The sequence below is a fragment of the Lontra canadensis genome, unplaced genomic scaffold (genome assembly GCF_010015895.1).
Source record: "Lontra canadensis isolate GAN:19392208 unplaced genomic scaffold, GSC_riverotter_1.0 scaffold3, whole genome shotgun sequence".
Taxonomy (NCBI): domain Eukaryota; kingdom Metazoa; phylum Chordata; class Mammalia; order Carnivora; family Mustelidae; genus Lontra; species Lontra canadensis.
Genome location: NW_022630997.1, coordinates 26,931,441 through 26,952,686, shown reverse-complemented (window position 1 = coordinate 26,952,686; position 21,246 = coordinate 26,931,441). Strand labels below are relative to the sequence as shown.

Genomic DNA, 21,246 nt, shown 5'->3' with positions numbered 1-21,246 from the left:
TCAGGCAGGCTGGATGCAGCTCAGCAGGGGTGGGGCAGATGTGGGCAAAAAGATGTGGGGGATGAGTTGCTAGAGGCCCACAGGGCCGCAAGAACCATCCAGGTCGGGCAAGTACAGGCAGGCAGGGAGCTGGTCAGTGCTGAGGAGGAACCATGGTGGGCACAGAAGGGGTGTGGGCACATGTGGTCATTTCAGTGGGACAGTGTGGGGCTGGGCACTGAGGACCAGCTGGGACAGCCCCAAGCCTTTGGGACACCCCCCTCGGGCCTTACATGTGTGGACCCAGGGCAACAGCAGGAGGCCCACCCATCTTTAATGACATCTAGTGAGGAGAGAGATGCCTCAGAGTGTCTACGCCCCTTCCTAGGACTTGTTAACCTGCTTTTAACTGAGAGGGGACAGGCGAGAGACTCTCGTTTTTAATAATTTTACTTGGTTCTTGTTGTTTTAAATGGGTAACTTCTAATTATAGCAAAGGAAACTAGTTTACCATGTCATGGAGAAAGGACAAGTTTTTTTGAAAATGGATTTATTTAAGTGAAAGAGAGCTGAACTAAGGGGAATATGAAACAGCAGTTATAAGAAAACCATAGGTGGACAGGGTGGGGGATGCCCTGCCTAACAACCTCACCCCAATGCGGGGGAGGGCAGGTCCTGCAGGCGGTAATTGGGGGTGGGGGAGATGGGGAGGTTTGTATCACTTGTCATCTTCTTGCCTGCTCTGGGAGGTGACTTTACTCTATGCCCCGCTGCCCCAGGCCAAGCTGAAGTCCTTCTCAGCCAAGATTGTACAGCTGTTAAAGGAGTGGACAGAGGCTTTCCCCTATGACTTCCAGGATGAGAAGGCCATGGCCGAACTGAAGGCCATCACCCACCGGGTCACACAATGTGATGAGGTGAGGTCTTTCTTGGACTCTGGCAGATCTTCTTGGGTATATGATTGGGGGAGGGGGTTTACCCTCACAGAAGGGTGGGTCTTCAGGGACAGCTCTGTATGTGGTCTTCTGTGCTGTCACAGTTCCAAGATGACTGCTGGGTGGCTCTATTTGTGTCCGTCTTCACAAGATGTTCTGGGTTTGGGGTGAGTGCAGTGGGAACCTAGTAAGAGGTTCTAAGAGCCTGTCTGCATTTCTGGCCCCCAGCTCACTCCTGGCCTTCTGTGGAGACAGGAAACCTGGGAGGTGCTCTCTGTGCTCAGCAGCTTCTGTCTGGCTGGAGGGCTTGGAAAGCCCAAGGGAGAACTCTGGGCACAGCCAGGGCTGCTCCCGCCCAGGGATGAAAGGTTCCTAGTCATAGAGGAAGCTCTTCCAGATGCTCTCTTCCCTGCTGTGCCCCCCCCCACCCCCTCTGCTGTGGGAAGGCCAAAAGTAGTAGCTCAGGTGGACGCCCCTGGGAAAGCCATGGCTTTCAGACCCAGAGGCCCACCCCACAGGCTAGGCGGCTGAGCCACCCTCCAGGATAAGAGGAGCTCATGCTGTATTTCATTCTGTCCTGAAAGGCCCAAATGCTCATGGCAGGTTTGAGTAGGGACGTGGGTTCAAAGTTAGGCATATCAGGGTGCCTGGGTGGCTCAGCAGGAGAAGCATCAGTCTTTGGCGCAGGTCATGATCCCAGGGTCCTGGGATGGAGCCTCACATTGGGTTCCCTGCCCAGCGGGAAGCCTGCTTCTCCCTCTCCCACTCCCTGTTCTCTCTCTCTCTGTGTCTCTGTCAAATAAATGGATAAAATCTTTAAAAAAAATCTTAAAAAAAAAGTTAGGTGTATCCTTAGAGAGGAGATGGGTTCCTTGGGAGAGATGGTGGTCTTCCCAGCCCACACCAGCACCTTCACTGTCCCCTCCCCCCACAGGAGAATGGCACAGTGAAGAAGGCCATTGCCCAAATGACACAGAGCCTGCTGCTGTCCCTGGCTGCCCGAAACCAGCTTCAGGAGCTGCGGGAGAAGCTCCGCTCACCAGCCATGGACAAAGGGTCTGTCCTCAAGGCTAAGCCGCCAGCCACTCAGAAGGACATCCTGGGCGTGTGCTGTGACCCTCTGGTGCTGGCCCAGCAGCTGACTCACATTGAGCTGGTCAGTGCTGCAGTGGGGCCCTGCCTGGGGTGGGGGTGTATTCACCAATGCTCACTCAAGGCCCCTGGACTCCCCCCAGCATCTTCTTGAAAACAGTGCTGCAGGGCCTCCACTGCTGGTCAGACTGGGGTGTTGGGTGAAGTTGACTTGCTAGGTCCAACCACTGCTTCTGGGTCCCCAGGATCCCAGCAACCCTGTACAGGGGCCCCAGGGTGGAGGACTGGCCCAGGAGGTGAAGGGATTGTTGGGGGAGAACCAGTTTCCCCCAACCTCTCCCCTCCTCTTGCCTATGCCGTGGGCTGGGAAGGTACCCTGTACCTTTCAGCCACTGCCCCAAGGCTTCCGCCTCACTCACATGAAGCCCTGTTTCCTCCCCTCTCAGGGCAGTGTCTTTCAGACCCCCGTGTGTGTGTGTGTGGGGGGGGTACATTTGGTGGGGAGAGGCAGGCAGGGCCTACCCACTGGCTGGGTGCCGTGATCAAGGAGGGCCGTGGCACACACCTGCAAGGTCCTGACTGCTCCTCTGAACGTGGCCTATACCTTGACTGTGGGGCCTGCCCAAGAATGGCAGGCTTGTCACTCTCCTGTGCTGTCTCCTTGCCCATCCTAGGAGAGGGTCAGCAGCATTCATCCTGAGGACCTGATGCAGATTGTCAGCCACATGGACTCTCGGGACAAGCACAGGGTGAGGGGCTGCTGTGGGCTCCGGGGTGGCCTTAGGGTGGGCCTGGTACCTGTATATACCCCATGCAGGGAAGGGCAGTCTCACAACCAAGTGGATATGGGTCTGGCCTGGTGTCTGCCCCAGGGAGTCAGCAGACAGCAATGCAGGGTGATACACATTAGAAGGGGGCCACTGTTCCCAGGAGCCCGAGGAGGGGGGCATCCTGGGAGACCTGGACCTGTCCAGTTGTCCACACCCCACCGTCACCTTCTGTCTCTTTTGGCCATGGCTCCTGCTCATTTCTGGGGGGTACGACTAGGGCAGCACCTGCTGGCAGGGTCCTCAGGCTCCCTGTGACCTGCTGTGTTCCTCCAGTGCCGAGGGGACCTGACCAAGACCTATAGCCTGGAGGCCTATGACAACTGGTTCAACTGCCTTAGCATGCTAGTGGCCACCGAGGTGTGCCGGGTAAGCGCTGCATGGCCCCTGTGGGTGGGGTGGCACTGTTACTTCTCCGAACCCACGGGGCTGCCTGAGGCTCTGACTTCTGTATCCCTCAGATGATGAAAGTGGAGACCGAAGCCTCCATTGCCAGGCCCACCAACATCCCTGTTACCCCGTCCCCAACCCCCCCACCCCCCGGCCACTCTCACAGTGATTGTGAGACAGCCGTCCATGGAGTGCACCAGCATGGTCTTTGAGTTCATCTGGGGCCCCCCTATCCTCTCGAACTGCTTTCCTGCCCCTCTGCCCAACATCGAAAATGCCACAGCTGCATTCCTACCTCTGCAGCTCACGAGCACCTCCCCAGCCCTGGGTTGGGAGAGCTCTGAGGGTCCAGAGTAGCTCCTCTCCAGGCTGCCATTCAGGGGCGGGTGGTGGAGGGGACGCTCCTGTGGTGCGCTCACCCTGAGGCTGTCTGGCTGCTCTCAAGGTGGTGAAGAAGAAGCACCGGACCCGCATGCTAGAGTTCTTTATTGATGTGGCCCGGGAGTGCTTCAACATCGGGAATTTCAACTCCATGATGGCCATCATCTGTGAGTGTCCAGGCCCCAGGGGCTTCCTGTCCAGCTTCTGCATGGCCTGCCTACCCCCGCCCTGACCCTACCTGCTGTTCCCTGCAGCTGGCATGAACCTCAGTCCTGTGGCGAGGCTGAAGAAAACGTGGTCCAAAGTCAAGACAGCCAAGTTTGACGTCTTAGAGGTAGGCACCTCAGCCTCATCCTGCATTGGCCTGCAGAGGGGTGGACCTACATCATGCTCTGCCCCCTTGCTCAGAACCCACTGAGCACAGTGCCATCTGGTGTAGGGGGGCATGTTGAGCTGGCCTGGCTGCTCTAGGAGGTAGGTAGCTGAAGCCCTCCTTGGCCCTTGGGACTTCAGTCAGCACTGGCATGGCCTAAAGCAAGTTCTGGAGAGTGTTTAGGAAATAGTTTGACAAAAGTGGGCCCATGAGCCCTGTGCTGGGTGATGTTAAGTTGACTGGCCTTTTCCTGGCTTGAATTACTATGGTCCTGGATCATCTGGGTGGCCCAAGAGTAGATAGGCAGGTTCACTTATAGCCTTCCCCGATTTCTGATCACAGAAGCCACTTTCTGTAAATGTCTCGTGGAAGTTGTCAGCTTTGGGAGGTGCTGGTCCAAGTAGAGGGACAAAGCAAGGTTTTGAAAGAAAGAAGGTGAGACTCAGGCTCAGAAGGGCAGGGGAGAGGTAGGGAAGAGTGGGTATATGCGTGTGTTCGTGTGTGTGTGAACTGTGAGACTTCTCTAAAATTCTCCTGCTGATGCTTAGACTCAAACCCTGGACTGAGCCAGGTGCCCACTCCTAGAAAAGGGGCCTCTTCTGATGACCATCCAGGGCTGCCCAGTGGGGAAGGGCCTTCCCATCACTGTTTTCCACTCTGCAAAGGAGCATTCTCAGCAAGTCACAGAGGCAGGGAGAACACTGCCCACTCGGTCTTCCTGTCTGCCCACAGCACCACATGGACCCCTCCAGCAACTTCTGCAACTACCGTACCGCCCTGCAGGGGGCCACGCAAAGGTCCCAGATGGCCAATAGCAGCCGGGAGAAGATTGTTATCCCTGTGTTCAACCTTTTTGTTAAGGACATTTACTTCTTGCACAAAATCCATACCAACCACCTTCCCAACGGGCATGTTAACTTCAAGGTGAGCTCAGCCCCCTTGTGATCCTCAGGCGCGGGGGGGGGCCAGACTGTCCCACCACAAGGCAGGACAGACCCCTCAGTCTTATCCTAAGGCAGGCAGAATTTGTCCCACTAGAGCTGCAAGGCAGTGGTGCTATCAAAGAAAGGCCTTTAGGACTGAAAGCTCCAGGGTGGGTTGTGTGTGCTGTTTGTGAGGGACAAGGGTGTCCCTAATCCTTCTGGGAGGATGATCTGGTAATAAGGCTTGGAGCCACAGGGAATTTGTATTTACCCAGGACCCTGGTCCCAATCCTGAGCTCAACAGGGAGACAGAGAAGGGGCTACTCCTGAGGGTTTGGGAGTGAGGAAAGCATTAGGCAAGAAGGGACATGAGCAGGGCTCCTTGGAGGTAGCAGATTTCCAGAGCAGGGAGGAGGTAGCAGATTTCCAGATGGAAGCTAAGGGTAGATGGCCAAGGGCAGAAAGCAGGACAAAAGTGATTGGGGAGGTGTAGGGGAAGTGGGGTTGTCCAGTGTTTATCTCACATAGGTAAGGGGTTGGAAGGGGTTAAGGATCCCTACACGGCCCCAAGGAGTGAGAGCATGGCATATTCTGGTTGGTGGTGCTCTTGCTGGGTGTGGCTGGCATATCTGCCTCAGCCTGGAGTTCCACATGGGGCCTTCTCAGGTCTTGCACAAGGGAGGCACAGACCCTGCAGCAGCCTGATGACCTAGGCGGAGGGAAGGACAGAGTGGTCTTGGGGTCACTTACTGGCTGATGTTGCATCAGGTGCTGCAGTGGCCACAAAGTCAGCTGAGTAGGGTCACTGTCCCATCTTCCTGGGATGCAGAATGAAACCAAAACCTATATCCCTTGCCCTAACGAAGGACTTCACGCTTAAGGTGACCTTTGAACATCTAGTTGGTCTTCTGTATCTTCAGAAATTTTGGGAGATCTCCAGACAGATCCATGAATTCATGACATGGACTCAGGTTGAGTGTCCCTTCGAGAAAGACAAGAAGATTCAGAATTACCTGCTCACGGCACCCATCTACAGCGAGGAAGGTGAGGCCCAGTGCTCTGTGGCAGCACACCCACCTCTCCACATGGTACATGTCACTCTGACTCCCCCACATCCTGAGCCTCTGCCCTCAGGCGGTTGCCCTGGGAAGCAGGCCTGATCACAGTCCTTATGCAACACAGGGGAAGCTCAGCCCATAGGGGTGAGTATATGAGGGTGGGCTGTGGGTGGACAACAGGATGAGGACAAGGAGAGATGGGGCTCTGGAAGCCACCCGAGAGAGCCACAACAGGGTTAGGTTCATGCTACAGAACCAGGAAATTTCTCAGCTCCTAAGCAGGAAGCTGGCAGCTCTGATGGGGCCTGGAACTCCAGGCAATAGAGACCTATGATAAGGCTCGGACCTGAGGTCACAGTCTCTTCCTGGGCCCAGCTGCTCCCCTAGAAAGGAAGGGATAACTGGTGTGGTAGGCAGACTGACTGCATGTGGACATGGGTTCTGAGGGGCTTTTCATCTCTCAGCTCTCTTCATCGCCTCCTTTGAAAGTGAAGGTCCTGAAAACCACATGGAAAAAGATAGCTGGAAGACTCTCAGGTAAGAGAGCCCCAGGGATAGGCCTGTGAGCCCTTGAAACCAGTACCATGCCTGGGTCTACATGAAGGGAGAGGACTGGGGAGCATGATGGACATGCCCTTCTGAAAGGCAGCCAGGGGTAACTCCACACAGGCTGCCAGTTGGTGGGAGGCTGAGGGCTTGGGTCTCAGTGTTCCTGACCTTTCCCCTGATGACTGGTTCTTAGAATCCAGGCCCTCCCCAAGTAGCATGGCCTGCCCTCTGCCTGATCAGGGGAAGGGCCTGCCAACTGCCTCACCATTTCCTTGTGCCCTGCCTACCTCTAGGACCACTCTCCTTAACAGAGCCTGAAGGCATGGATGCAGCCTGCAGACGATGGAGGAAGCACACACAGGCACTGAGTTTGAATCTTGATCGATAAGGGTTGAGATGAGGAGGCCTCACTGGTTGGGGTCCATTTTGTATATAACTTTTATGAAAAAAAAATTATTTCATGCATCAACCTTTGGCACTTACAAGGTTTTCTTTCTTCTTCTTTTTTTTTTTTGTCATTTATTTTAAAATAACAGGGCAGGGCCCTGATTCGGGAGGGGTGGGAAAGAGTATCATGGGAGATGGCATCCATGATAACATCTTATTCTAATGAAATGTAGATTTTTATTTTCTACTTTTGATTATTAACATCGTATGAAAAAATATTAAAAAAAAAAAAAACCCAACCAAAACCAATGTGAGCCCTGCCTGCTTGGACGCCCTTCCAGCCAGTGTCTCTGATGTCGGGGTTAGTGCCTTAGAGAGTACTGGAGGGCCGGTCTCCCACTCCATTCTTTTAGCCCTCAGGCAGCCAGTGCCGGGGAAATGCCAGGAAAGCTCTGCCCTGGGTGACAAGGCACCCGCTCTCAAAGCCTAGGCCAGAGAGGTTCCAGCAGGAAGGGCTTGGCTGGCCAGGGGGCTTCATTTGCATACTTCTAGAAGCAAACCTTGAGCACAGGCTTTCCAAAGTTTACATTTTCATTTTCCTTTATCAGGGATTTAGGGGGTTGGGGAGGGGCAGGGTGATACCGGGCAGCACATTTTCTGTTGGAATATGTCTGGCAAATTGTTCAACTACATTTTAGGAAAAGAGAAAATCTAAAATAATATCGGGGAGGGTGTGATGGAATTGTCTGTTTTCCAGGCTGTGACAGGTACACTGAGCTGTAATGAAGAGAATACAAAGTAGACTTGAAGGATGGGGACATTTAAAGCAGTTCTTCAAAGTCCAGTATAAAGTGAAAAGAAACAACTCACAAATTGGTATTCTAGTGGACTGCCCTCTCCGTTCCTCTAGGTCAAGGGGCTCCTCTAAGGGAATCTGAAACAGAAAATTAGACCACACTGCTGGAGCCCACTCCCATAAAACTGCCCAGCATTTGGAGGTATTTTTCACACCCAAACTTGAGGAGTACACTCCATTTTCTGTCTTTATGGCTGTGGGACGGCAAGTCCTGGTCCCTTAAAAGCCAGAGGTGGGCCATCCCCTCTGACTCTCTCTCCCTCCCTCACAATGGGGCTTTCACTCTGCACAGGCAGATTTGGAGCTACGCACCCTTACTGCTCTCCGCATGCCTGGCTTCCTCCCACAGGAGCCTGAAGCTGAGATGCTTGAGTGAGGATGGGGCAGTTAGCTGCTAATTCCCAAAGCTCCTAGGAGAGCCTAGAGATGTGGTGAGGCCTCAGGAAGGGGTGCCTCCGCGATCCACTGCTGATGGCGCCCTCAGCCCTGGGTGGAGTAAGAATATTTACACTGTATTGTCACAGTGTTTTCGCACTTTTCTGACATTCTAGATAGTACATATTGTATCTTGATAGTACATATTGCTTTATGTATTTGAGACAAAGGCTAAAAACTCGAGAATATATATTTGGAATACAATGTTAGAACACTTTCCATCTTGCGTTAAGGAGCTTTCATGTCAATGTGCGCTCCACTGGGTCATCAGTTCTAGTACCTACCTGATACAGTGTCTGTGTTTGCTACTTTATTTTCCCAGTTTGATACACACCCTATGATGTTTTGGTATTATGAGATGAACTCTGAGTACAAAGCTGTACCATAACACAGGATGTCAGTTGTTGGTGTGACTGGACCTACTTGCATCAATAAAAGAATATGTTGCTCCCCTTGCCTGCCTGCTCTCTGTGCGTAGCTGGCGAGGCCATCAGGAGGTGGCAGGAGGTGTGGGGATGTCTAGGTCCTCCATGGCCTTTCAAGGAATGAGCAAGGAATTCTCATCTACACAACACATTCTGACAAAGGGCTTTTCAAATAAATAATGCAAAATAAGACAAAGCATACAAGACGCATGTTCTAGTCTGCTTTCCTCAAACTGAGATCCAAAAGTGTATCACAAGCTGATTGTATCACATGGCCCTGTAAATTGGGAAATTTAACCTAAATAAGATTGTAAAGGCTCCTTTACTGCAGGACTGATCAGAACTGTCAGTGCCCATGGGCACTGGGTCTCTCCTGGGGCAAGGGAAGTTGGGAGACACCTCTGGACATCTTTCTGCAGAACAGTCTGCAGAATGCAGTTCTAGATGGTGCTTTCTGTTGTGCTGAGTCACATTCAAGAACACTAATGAAAGGAATTTGTGGAAAGGCACACATCAGTCTGTGGAATTGAAGGAAGAGAACGGAGACATTAGACTGCAAGGCAAACCCTTACCCGTTCCTCTCCAGCCTGTCCCACAGCCACTCTGTCAACAATGCTCAGGCTGCATGAGCTCTACTCTACAGCTCATGAACCTCACCCTGCTCCCTTAGAGCTAACTCAGTGCATCTGTAAATGCGGTCAGTGTCCGTTATACCCACTGGACCAGCACTACCCATCAGAAAACTCTGTGCTGGAGTGCTCTGTATCTGCACTGCTGCTGGTAACATACAGGTACTGAGCACTGAAGTGTGAAATGTGAAAATGCAACCGAGGAACGGGATTTCTAATTTTATTTAGGGTAAATAGCTAGTGGCCACCTTACTGGACAGAAGGTTAGGCTGGTGGAGCTTTGTCACCTGCTGCCCTTCCAGTGGCTTGTGGAGCGGACAGCACACAAAAGGTGCTTAGGTGTTTATGGAGCAAAAGAGACATCTATGAGGATGCCTAAATGGGTTTTGGGTAAATGATAACATTTTTTAAGTCTTTATAATTCAATGGAATTCTTAGTTTCCTGGTAAATTTATTTTTGAAAGTTTCTACCTACCTCAGCTGAAGAAGGCGCAGCCCATCATTTGGTGTGTGCCTTTGCCATGGAGCTTGGGCTGGGAGTGGGTGCTGAGCTCACCAGGCTAGCTATGGTGCTGACCTTCACCTGTGGGCGAGTCCCTCCAAGGCAGTGCTTCTCAAGTCATGGCTATTGGACAGCAGTGTCAGCAGCGCTGGAAACTTGCTCGAACTCTTCTTGGGGCCCCACTGCAGGCTCGCTAAAAGGGAAACATGGGGGTGGGAAATTACCACGTTTTCGAAGCTCTCCTGCTGATCCTCATAGCTCACTTCTCCCAGGTGCAGTCAGCTTCGCAGGCACACTGCACCTCCTCTAAAACACTGTGGTCCTGCCCACATGCACATTCTTCCAGAGTCTCCTTACAGCTTCCCTGGTGAACAGTGCTCTGTGCTCTGGGCCCTACCTGTTCTCTCACGTCATACCACTGGCATCTGTCTTACCCTTACTCTTGGCTTTCTGTGTACGAGCCACTTGTGTAGCTGTGTGGCCAGCAACTAGCATGGTGTGCAGCTCCTAACACCACCATATGATGACTGAATGCTACCTTTCACTTCACACAGACATTTCAGGAACAAAAATCTATGTTGCAGTTTCAGCTATGACAGGAAATAAGCTAAGGATCTCTCCTAAGGCCATAGAGACTTATAGGACAAAACTAGATTATTTGTGAAATATATACCACTACACCTGTACATAAAGTATGTGTCATGTTCTCCAGGGAGGCAAGACAGGATAAGCTTAAGAGCAAAGGAATCTGAAGCTGAACTATTTGGATTTGAGTCCTAGTTTCCTGTTCCAAGCTGGGTATCCTGGGAAATGTTTACCCTTTAAAGCCTCCATTTTCTCATAACTAAAAGGAAGTTACAATACTCTCTGTTTCATGGGGTTGTTGTAACGATACATGGCAGAAAGTGCAGTACCTGGTTCATCAGAAGCAGTCAGTGTTAGCTGGGAATTAGCAGCGGCACCCCTGATAAGATTGAACCCCACTTCTCCTGCAGAAAGCAGAATCTCCTGGGAAAAGTGAAACAAAGAATTATAACTGATTTTCTCAAAGGAACAACTGAAGTCCTGGTCAATACAAATACAGTCCAACATTACCAATGAGCCACTTAAAGTGTTAAATTTAACAGGTATATAAACATATATGGAAAAAATTCCCACAAATTTGGGATTCAAACTACTTTCTAAATGAAAAATCTACTACCCACATATAGGCTAGCAACCTTATATCATACCAACACAATTTCTCTTTTTATTCCCAGAAAGTAAGTCATGATACTGTGAAGAAGGTGAAGGGCTGCCATCCCTACTTGCCCAATTATCTATCATAATATACCTTAAACTTAGGTATGGATCTTCAGCAACAATGTTGAGGAAACAGTGTTGTCAGGAATATAAGAAAATTGGACACCTGGCTGGCTCAGCTGGTGGAGCATGTGACTCTTGGTCTTGGGATTCTGAGTTTGAGCCCCATAGTGGGTGCAGAAATTACTTAAAAATAAAATCTTAAAAAAATGTATGAGAAAGTTAGGCAACTATTTCTGGCAGCATTAGACTAAGCGCTTGCCTGTGGAAATCAGCTGCTAAGGTTACGCAAAATGTAAATATCCAAGCAAAACCCCAGAGAGGTTGAAGGAAACTCTGAAGCCAGCTTTTGCCTTGAGGGCAAGGATTATGAGCTTCCATTTTCAAGTCTACACGGGGATAGAGAAGAAAGTTCAGGGCATATTCAAGAAGAGGGGTCAAATAGGAGGTCCCAGCCCATAAAGCTGACATCCTAAAGAATGACCCTTCACCATAACAGCGAACTTGCAATAAAATGCTTCTCCCCCAAACCCATTAAAGGGATTAAAGAAAACTGCCTGTTTTGAACCTTGGCACTGAATGGAGGTTGGGAAATTTTACCAGTGATAATTTGTAGCCACAAGTCAGTGAATTTCATTAAGTTTTGCAGCAAACATCACATTGGTCAAAAAAACGTTAAGTTGAAAATCTAGTTTAATGTGGCTCTGAACTATGGGTACTATCTCTAAGTTAGCCAGCAAAGGCAAACATTCTGAAATTCTAGTTTAAAAAGTCTCTCCTTATTAGATGTGTCTGTTTAATCCACCTGTTGGATTTTTTAAAATTCATTTTCATTTCTTGAAGAACCAAATAAAGGCTCTTCCCCAAATTCGTTTGGTTATAATTCTGAAGAAATTACCAGAATGTAACACAGTGGGAAAAGACTGGAAAATATGAAATGGGTTGAGAAACAAAGGACATGGTGGACACAACAACAGGTCTAACATGTTCTCAGAGCTTTTGAAAGAAAAAATGATAGAGACAATCAAAATATAATAGCTGAAAATCTTTCAAAATTGATAAAAGAATAATCCAAGGAACCCAAAGAATCTCAAGCAGGATTAGAAGAAAAGAAAAAAAACAAAAACCCCAGCACACAGACATATTGTAGTGACACAGAAGAGAAATAAAGAGGACATCCTGAAGGGAACCATGGGAACAAGGGTGATTACTTTTAAAGGAGTATCAACTGTTAAGCTGACAGTTTACTTCAACAAGGGAAATAACTGAAGCCAAAAAAACAGTAGAATAACCTCAAAGTGCTAAATAAAATTCCCAACCCAGAATTCTATACCCTTCAAAAAATATTTTTTAAATGAGACAAAGATACTTGCAAACCAAATGGAGTTTGCTGTCAGCAGACCTTCACTAAAAGAGATTCTAAAGGTTGACTCATACACTATATACAAAAATTATTTCCAGATGCATCATAGATCTAAGTATGAAAGGCTCAACAAAGATGAGAAAGGGAGGTTATAGGCAATCTTATGCAATAAAGCATCTAAAAGAAAATATGAAAATTTCTTCTTTACTTTGGACAAAGTTTGCTTTGTCAAAGTTACTTTAGACAAAGGTTTCTTAAATTGGGATACCAAAATCATTAGCCATAAAAGAAAGAAAATAATAAAATGGACATTATTAAAATTAAGAATTTTTGTTTACTAACAGATACCATTAAGAGAATGAATAGTCCCCTGCCTAGGGGAAAATATTTGCAATACATAAATCTGACAAAAGACTCATATCCAGAATACTGAAGTAAATCCTATCAATTTTAAAAAAGGCAATGAAGGAGTGCCTGGGTGGCTCAGTTGGTTAAGCATCTGCCTTCAGCTCAGGTCATGATCCCAGTGTTCTGGGATTGAGCCCCACATTTGGCTCTTTGCTCAGCAGGAAGCCTGCTTCTCCCCCTGCTTGTGCTTTCTCTATCAAATAAATAAAATCTTTAAATAAAGGGCAATTAAAAAAGCAAAAAAAAATTTACTAGGCATTTCATAAAAGAAGATACTCAAATGGCCAATAAGCATATGAAAAGATAATTAATATCATTTCCCTAGTGATAAACTAAACTAATAAAACCAAAATGAAATAACTATACACACTCAACAGAGATGAAAGAGTCTAAATTGAAAACACTGAAAATACTGTGCTGGGACAATGTGACACAACTGGATCCCTCAAATGTGGCTGGTAGGAATTAGTTATTTACAAGGACTGAAAAAACTGGCCAGCCTCCCACAAGGTTAATGCAGGAAAAACAAAAGGCATAAATAATCAATACCAGGAATGAAAGAAAAGGCTATTCACTATAGATCCTGTACATATCAGAGATAACTAGAGGATATTATAAATATTATATTTATATATTATAAACAACTTTGTATATTTCATCTAAATTTCAAATTAATCACCATAAATTCACATCTTAAATAACTCAATCAAAATGGACTTTTTAAAAAAAGGTTTATTTCTTTTGGAAAGAGAGATTGAGAGAGAGTGAGCAAGACTAGGAGGGGCTGAAGGAGAGGGAGAATCTCAAGCAGACTCCATGCTGAGCAGAGCCCGAATCTGGGCTCAATCTCATGACCCTGAGATCATCACCTGAGCTGAAACCAAGAGTCCGACGCTTACCAATGTGCCATCCAGGTGCCCCAAAACTGACTTTAAAGAAGTAGAAAATCTTAATAGTTCTACAATCATTAAATAAATTGAACTGGTGATCAGAAATCTTCCCAGTTAGAAAACATCACAGGTGGCTTTCAGGTAGTTCTGCCAAATATTCAAGGAAGAAGTAATTCCAGTCTTACAAAACTTCTTTAGAAACAGTAAGAAAGAATACCTGTAATGTACTTTACAGGCTAGCATAACCTTAATTAAAAAAAAAGCCCAACAAACATAAGAAGGGGTCATTCTTACTCATGAACACGGATGAAAAACACCTGAAATATATATACATACACACACACACACCCACATGAGTATATACAGATATGCAAATGAAGTGTGTACACACACCCCAAATCCTGCAATGTATAAGAATAATAATACATCACGAAAGACTGGAGTTTACCCTACAAATGGAAGAAACTTCAGAAAACTGATTAACTCAATTTAATATATCAAAGATGGAAAAAAATCATAAGATCATCTCAACAGATACAGTAAAAGTATTTGATAAATGCTCTCAAGCATGATAAAAACTCACCAAGTAGTCTCCTTTAACTTGATAAAAGGTATTTATAAACACACTTCCAGCAAATACCATACTTACTGATGAAACACTGAGAATGTTCCCCTTGGAATCAGAAACATGGGCAGGAACTCCACTATTATCACTTCTAGTCAACACTGCCTAATAAAATCCCAATAAACACAGTTAAGACAAGAAAAATAAAGATATAAAAACTGGAAACAAAAATTTCACTACTCATAGATATATGACTGTATAACACAAAACATACAACAGAAACTAGAAATACATTACCAGAATTGAGCATTTTGGCAAGGCTGTTGAACCCAAAAGCAATTGGACTTTTAAATACCAGTAAAATATTAAAAAAAGGACAGTTATAATGGCATATAAAATGCGAAGTATCTAGGGAAAAATCTATAAAGTAATACATGTAAAACCACTGTGTGAAAAAGTATAAAATTTAAAGACAATAAAGACCTAAACAAACATGTCATGTTCAAGGATTGGGAGACTCTGTATCATAAAGATGTAAATTTTCCCCAAAGTGGTCTTATAGATTCAATGAGATTCCAATCAAATTCATGAAAGTTTTGTGAAATTTAACTAGCTTATTCAAAAATTTATGTCAAAGTGCCAGGGCTACAAAGAACCATGAAAATCTTTAAGAATAAGGCAAGTGGACTAGCTCTCAGAGATACTGACTTGTATTAAGCTAAAGTAATTTAGACCATGATGTAAGGTATGGTGATGGACAGAAAGCCTAATTGAACAGATGAGAGCCCAGAATCATACCTGTGCATTTGGACATCTGATGGATGAGAGTGGTTCTGCAGGTAAAATATGGACTATATTGTAAGGTGATGGTGGAAAAAAGTGTAATGCAATCCTTAGCTTGTGTCATACACAAAAAGCTCCTCCAGTTAGGTTAAAGACCTAACTAGGAAAAGCTATAGATGAGGTATTCAGAAGACAATACAGAACAATAGCTTTAAGTTATCTTTCCTTAATATGAGGTCATAAGCCAATAATAAAAAGTAGAAAACATAAAGGAAAAAAAATAGTCCCACTAGAGTCAATTTTTATTAATGAAAAAGTACCACCAAGAATCGGAAAAGACAAGCCATGTTCTGGGAAAAGATACTTAACCAATAAGAATTGGTATCCAGAATATGTGAAAAATTCTTAAGAACTGATAATAATGGGCAAGAGGACCGAAATGCAAACAATAACTACAATTCGTGCCTAAGGTCTATTAGATTAGCAAGAATTAATAAACCTGACAAAATTAAGTGTTGCCAAGGATGCAAAATGAACTCTCCCACAGTGCTGGAGATGGTCCATTTTGGAAAGGAAACTGAATGTACACAGAAACGATGACCCAGCATCATTATTCCTAGAGAAACTCTTGTACACTTATAAGAGACATGTAAAGCAGTATTCATGACAATACTGCTTCTGATAGCAAAAGCAAACAACAAACTATGAACGACCCAAATATCTATAAAAAAAATAAAATTACTGAATATTTAGTATATTCATACAGTGGAATACTAGTCAGTAATAAAAATGAATTTTGAGACTAATATGAATGAACCTCAAAAATATAATACTGAATGAAAGTTAGAGAATAGATAATGAAATAATATGCAAATAAATTTAGAAACAGGCAAAACTACATAGTCTTTTGGGTAGAGGTACATAACAGTTGGGAAAACTAAGAAAAACAAATGAAAAATTATCACAGAAATCAGAATGGTTACTATTACAGAGAGTGAGGGTGTGTGATCAAGAAGGGGCCCATAAAGGCCTTTCACTGATAATGTTATCTTAATTTGGGTAGCTGTTTGCTTTATTATTCTTTAAAGTACACAATTACATCTTTTATCCTTTTTCATATTTATGGTATTTTGTAACGGAGAGAAATTACTTATCACATTTTCATTTAGCTTTTGGTAATAAAATACTTTATTGGTACCATTTAATGTCAAAAACATAGCATATACTGTTTCCATCACTTAGTTTCTATCTTTAAATTAAAAGCTCACTAAGGTAAAGTCATTTGATTCTGTCAAAAAAACAAGCTGCAACTTACCTTTGCAAATAATCAGGTTCTCTCACTTTAAATACCTACACTCACTGCTCTTCATAATAAATAACTGTATATAAAAAGAGATATTGGCCTTAATAATTCTGCAGAGAACATTTTACACATCTTAAAAAAGCCTAAATGCCACCCAACTTAAAACTTGTACAAATAATTTATTAAGAATTACTGTAAAGTGAATTCATGTAGCACCAAGAAATTGGGATTTATACTTTAGGTGATATGATTCACTGAGTAAAAAGAGTAGATTTTTCTTCTGCGAATTCTCAGGGGTTTATATACAAATAGAAAGGATACAATATAGGTCCCTTTTGAAAGCCAAAGGTTCAAAATCTGTGCATGCCTTTTACCATATCTCCAATTTCTGGATCTAGCAATGGACCGTATGGTAAAAGATCCATGTGTGATAAATAACATAGTACAGTCCTATCTGAATATAACTTCTTATTCATCTTGTCTCATTAACATAATTTATACCTCAATTAAAATATTATTCTATCTGCAGACAATAGATTTCTCTAAAATATTCTGTAATTCAGATTTCTATTCAGACTTTCTCCTTCACCTCTTTTCTCAAGTCAGTATAATTTTATGGTATACCTCATTAAATTGTTTTTTTCTCCCTTCAGTGAAACTCAACTCAAAGTATCATAATATTATAAAAAGAGATGTAGCTTTTGTTAACATATTGTAAAAAGAAGGATAATAAATACATATGGATTCATGCTAAATAAGACAATGCAAAGCAAAAAACACGCAACACCATGCTATGCTCATCTATTCTGAATCACTACAAGAAGGCCCCGATAGCACCCTGGCTCATGTAAACTGATGTTCCCAGATATCATTAGTGCCCTATGCTCCAACATAATTAAATGTTCTATTAAAGACATTTCCATTTTATTTGTTTAAAACAATTTATAACAATGTTGACTACTAATCCTGATAACACATTACAGTTTTAATCAAGTCATAGATTCTAAACTAAGTATTTTCTACTATCATCCATTTATTTAAAAACACATTCAGGGAGCTAAGCAACATTCAGTTTAAGGGGTTTTTATTTCTTTTGATTGATTGTGAATTTCAGATGTGTCATTTAGTCATCCTCTGCTTCAATGAAAAAGAATTCTTCAGGCAACTGACTAAAGATCTTAATTTAAAAGCAAGTTGACTTGGTGGTCAGCAGGGGAAGAACACTTGTCTACACACTGCATCAAATATTACTCTTTCCTCTCTGCAGGAGCTGGATGCTCCTGACCTACCATGAGCACAACACATTCCATCCCTCAACCCATATGCAACCAGGACACATTAGAACATGGGTACAGGGTAGAAACTAACTCAAAACTACTTTTGGGGCAAACACCAGATTTTGATTTGTCAGCAATTCCATAGTATGGTATGCCCACAAAACAGGCTTTGCACTGAAATGCTTGATTTTTTCTTCTCATAAGTTAAACTGCTTAAGTAAAGTAATATCAGAAAGAACACAAAAGATAGGCATGTCTTCTCTGAAAGAGGCACTGCATCTGGAATTGGAATTAAGGCTAAATAAATAGTGCTGGTTTGTGGTTCAGACTAATGTGCCAGTGATTATGTTAACCGACAGCTTCGCTATTTGTCCTGTATGCCTGTTTGTGAAGATGCGTCTCTATCTCCTCCCTGAAGACCAGCATTCCCAGGTGCGAGTGAGAGGCCTCGTTCATGGCTTTGGACTGGATGCACATACGGTACTGCTCAGGAGTCAACTCATCAGCACAGCGTTTCTCATGCCAGAGGTGGAAAAGGCCAGGAACTGGAGTCCGAATCACAATCAGGTCACCATGTAAGTATTTTCGATAAAGATGAACATCTTCTCCACCCCAACCTTTTACTTCCATGTCAAATCCACCTGCAGGATGAAAATTGACACTACAGGTAAATGTCTGACAGCCAGAGCACAGTCAACCCTGATAAGAATTAAGATGTTCTGCTTCAAATGAGATGGCACAGTATAGCCCAAAGATACCTGATATAGAGGACTGACATTCTGGTTTGGAAGTCCAGCTAGAAGCTGAGATCTAGGAGCTCAAGCCCGTTGTTCAGAGTATCAAAATAAGATTAAATATTTAAGAATGCTTTGTAAATGTCTAAGTTATATAGAAAATCTAGAGAAAGTCAAAGTAGAAGGAAATAGAAATTATCCATAATTTCAGCACTATTAATATTGTAATTAATACAGTTATCCTTTGACATACAAGTTTTTCTGGGTCACAGACAACTTTCCAGAGTGGAAAACAGAAGAAATGGCTAGTCTGAACATCCACATTTGAGAATGGACACACAGGTGATTTAAAGTCAAAGGAATGGATGAAATTACTGAAGGAGTTTAGAAAGAAAATAGGGCCCAGATCTAAATGTTAAGCAATACCAATATGTACAGGTTAAACATGCAGAGAAAGATAAATCAGCAAGAGACTGAAAAATGGTCCCAGAGGATGGAGAAAATTCTGAAGAATGAGCTATCAGAGAAGTCAAGTGAAAAAAGTGTCTTCAGGAAGAAACGGTCAAGCATGTGCTGCTCAATAAATTAACTAAAAAAAAAAAAAAACCAACCCCAACAACAACTAGTAGACATAGCAACATAAATATCACTTATAACCTTACCTACTAGAACAATTCTGATGGAGTGATGTGGCAAATGGCTTACTGGACTGGGTGAACACGTGAAATGGGAGATAAAATTGAGACTATTTTTAAACTGGCTTAGGATGAACAACAAACTTTCTAAAGCATAGAGAACACATACCATGTGGAATTTTTGGAGAATTAGCAAAGATTCTTAAAAACCAAGAACAAATCAATTCTTCAATTAAGAGCTAGGTTTCCAAATTATCTCTTCTATCAAATAATTATATGCTACTTAGTTTCATACTCACAGGATGACAATAATCCTGAGATCTCTGAAAAGTATTACCTTAAATAGTCACAGCTTTACTAAAAGCTATGTCTAATACATACTGGTTTTTCTTCTTTGTAGATAAAAGGTCTTCAAATATTAGAAATGGTGTAGATACTTAAAATAAATGGGGGGGACTTCCAGTTTCTGGTCCAGCATATATAGGGCTTCAAAGTCATATTATCCTAACAAGAAGTAAAAAACCAAACTGAAAAATAAACAAATTTTCTCAGATCCCTCAGAGAAATAAGGTCACAGAGCAAATTGGAGAGACAGGCAGGTAAAACAGAACCATAACTATGTGAGCAGAAACCCACTACTAGAAATCTCTAGGGGAACCAGTACTAGGGTAGGAAAAAAAAAATCTGAACTATAGATGATGAATCGCTAGAGGCTCAGAGGACCAAGTCTGAGAGTTGAAAACTCTGGGTCGTAGGAGGGTCCCTATGCATGTGTGAGTTTTACCTTTTGGAGCTCTATCAGGTTCTCACTGTGAAGAATGGAGCAAAATCCCCTAGTGTTTTCAGAAAGGGCAGTGGGAACATAATCATTCTGAAACATGCCAGAGCACTTTATTCTTCTTAACAAGGCCTGCCTTCAGGAGAAACTATTTTACTACAGTCAAACCTACCTGGAGGAAGGACATACTCAACTTCAGCCCACACTAGTCATCCTGTCTCACTTAAGGTTGGGGGCAGTGTCTGAGAAATACTTGTGAAGTTAACGGTCCAGATACATAATCTCACTAAAGGGCTGAGACCTAATCACAGGACTATGGAATGTTTCCTCTTTCTGCACGCCTCACCACCTATTATTAAAGGCTTATTTACTGCAGTTTCCTTTACCCAATATATCATAATCAGCTATGAAGGAAAAAATGAGGCATACCAAAAGACAAAAAACAGACTGAAGACACAGAGCAAGCATCAGAACCAGACTCAGATATGGCAGGGGTATTGAAATTATCAGCCTGGGAATTTAAAACAACTATAATTGATATGCTAAGGGCTCTAACAGAAAAAGTAAACAAGCAAGAACAGATGGGTAATGTAAGCAGGGAGTGACAGATTCTAAGAAAGAATAAAAAAGAAATGCTAAAGATAAACAATGTAACAAAGGAAGAATGTCTTTGTATTGGCTGAGGAAAGAATCTCTGAGGTTGAAGACATGTCAAGAGAAACTTCCAAAACTGAAAAGGCAAAAGAAATGCAAAGAGGATGGGGATGGGGAAGCCAGATCAGAATAGAATTTCTAAGAACTGTATACAAAAGGTATAACATATGTGTAATGGGAATATCAGAAGGAGAGGAAAGAGAGAAAGGAACAGAAGCTCCAAAATTAAAGAGGCCAAATTCCAAACAAGTGCTGCTGAGAAGCCAGGGGCTCCCTTTCTCATCCCGCCCATAGTCATAAGGTAGAAGATATACCCCAGGAGGTAGTGGGACCCCTGCCCCATGTCCTACTCATAACTGCAGGGGAGAGATAAGTTTGCCACTGTCTCCACCCCCAGCTCCAGAGGAGGCTGGGAGACTTTTCCCTGGGGAGGAGCCAGTGCATAAGAACAGACTGCTCCAAAGCTCTTCCCGAAGGAAATGACTTTATTTGAAACAGTGTGCAGAAGTTCAAGCCTAAGGGGGCTCTTGAACATAATGGAGGTTTTGGTGGTAAGCAATTAAGAGAAGGCTGATAGCTCTATTAGAGCAATAAGCTAAAATGTAGGCCAGCTAGTTTACTGGAGAGAACAGGGAAAGAGACAGATAAGAAGAACCCTCCTGAGGTCTGAACAAAACTCAAAGATGTGCCTCAAAAACTACCTTGCAAAAGGGTTCAGTTTAATTGGGTCAGACTGCAGAGCCATTTTTATGCCCCAGAGCACTGTCAAAAACAAGAGAGCAATGAGTGGAGCCTAACAAGTGGGGGTGTTAT

The 21,246-nt window shown here is 44.1% G+C and overlaps 2 protein-coding genes and 1 long non-coding RNA gene across 13 annotated transcripts in view; 1 reads left to right on the top strand and 2 right to left on the bottom strand.

Annotated features, from left to right (window-relative positions):
- The window catches only part of RASGEF1A (RasGEF domain family member 1A), an 82,995-nt gene extending 75,822 nt beyond the window's left edge, over positions 1-7,173 (top strand). For 2 of the 3 annotated variants that reach the window (XM_032837068.1, XM_032837060.1), the window contains exons 4-13: positions 759-896; positions 1,849-2,070; positions 2,681-2,755; positions 3,110-3,202; positions 3,669-3,771; positions 3,859-3,938; positions 4,710-4,901; positions 5,821-5,944; positions 6,423-6,495; positions 6,801-7,173. In XM_032837068.1, coding sequence (XP_032692959.1) covers positions 759-896; positions 1,849-2,070; positions 2,681-2,755; positions 3,110-3,202; positions 3,669-3,771; positions 3,859-3,938; positions 4,710-4,901; positions 5,821-5,944; positions 6,423-6,495; positions 6,801-6,825 — 1,125 coding nt within the window. In that variant the 3' untranslated portion in view covers positions 6,826-7,173. Of the gene's footprint in view, positions 1-758; positions 897-1,848; positions 2,071-2,680; positions 2,756-3,109; positions 3,203-3,668; positions 3,772-3,858; positions 3,939-4,709; positions 4,902-5,820; positions 6,064-6,422; positions 6,496-6,800 lie in introns of those variants that run through there. The other variant, XM_032837052.1, reaches the window with a different exon arrangement.
- On the bottom strand, positions 7,010-12,112 carry LOC116854862. Of its 2 annotated transcripts, XR_004380233.1 has the most exons (4): positions 11,075-12,112; positions 10,656-10,749; positions 9,715-9,934; positions 7,010-7,828 (listed from the first exon to the last, which is right to left on the bottom strand). It is a non-coding gene; the product is annotated as an uncharacterized LOC116854862 (long non-coding RNA). The 2 variants fall into 2 exon arrangements; XR_004380232.1 differs by having other exon boundaries at positions 10,656-12,112.
- A 3,845-nt stretch (positions 12,113-15,957) lies between these two features.
- The window catches only part of CSGALNACT2 (chondroitin sulfate N-acetylgalactosaminyltransferase 2), a 43,305-nt gene continuing 38,016 nt past the window's right edge, over positions 15,958-21,246 (bottom strand). For 3 of the 8 annotated variants that reach the window (XR_004380219.1, XR_004380223.1, XR_004380224.1), the window contains 2 exons: positions 19,383-19,505; positions 18,185-18,273 (listed from right to left, as the gene is read on the bottom strand). Coding sequence is in view for 4 of the 8 variants with exons in the window: in XM_032836976.1 (XP_032692867.1) it covers positions 17,981-18,273 (293 nt within the window). In the remaining 4 variants the exon portion in view is untranslated. Of the gene's footprint in view, positions 18,274-19,382; positions 19,506-21,246 lie in introns of all 8 variants that reach the window. The other 5 variants (XM_032836976.1, XM_032837038.1, XM_032837028.1 and 2 more) reach the window with 2 other exon arrangements.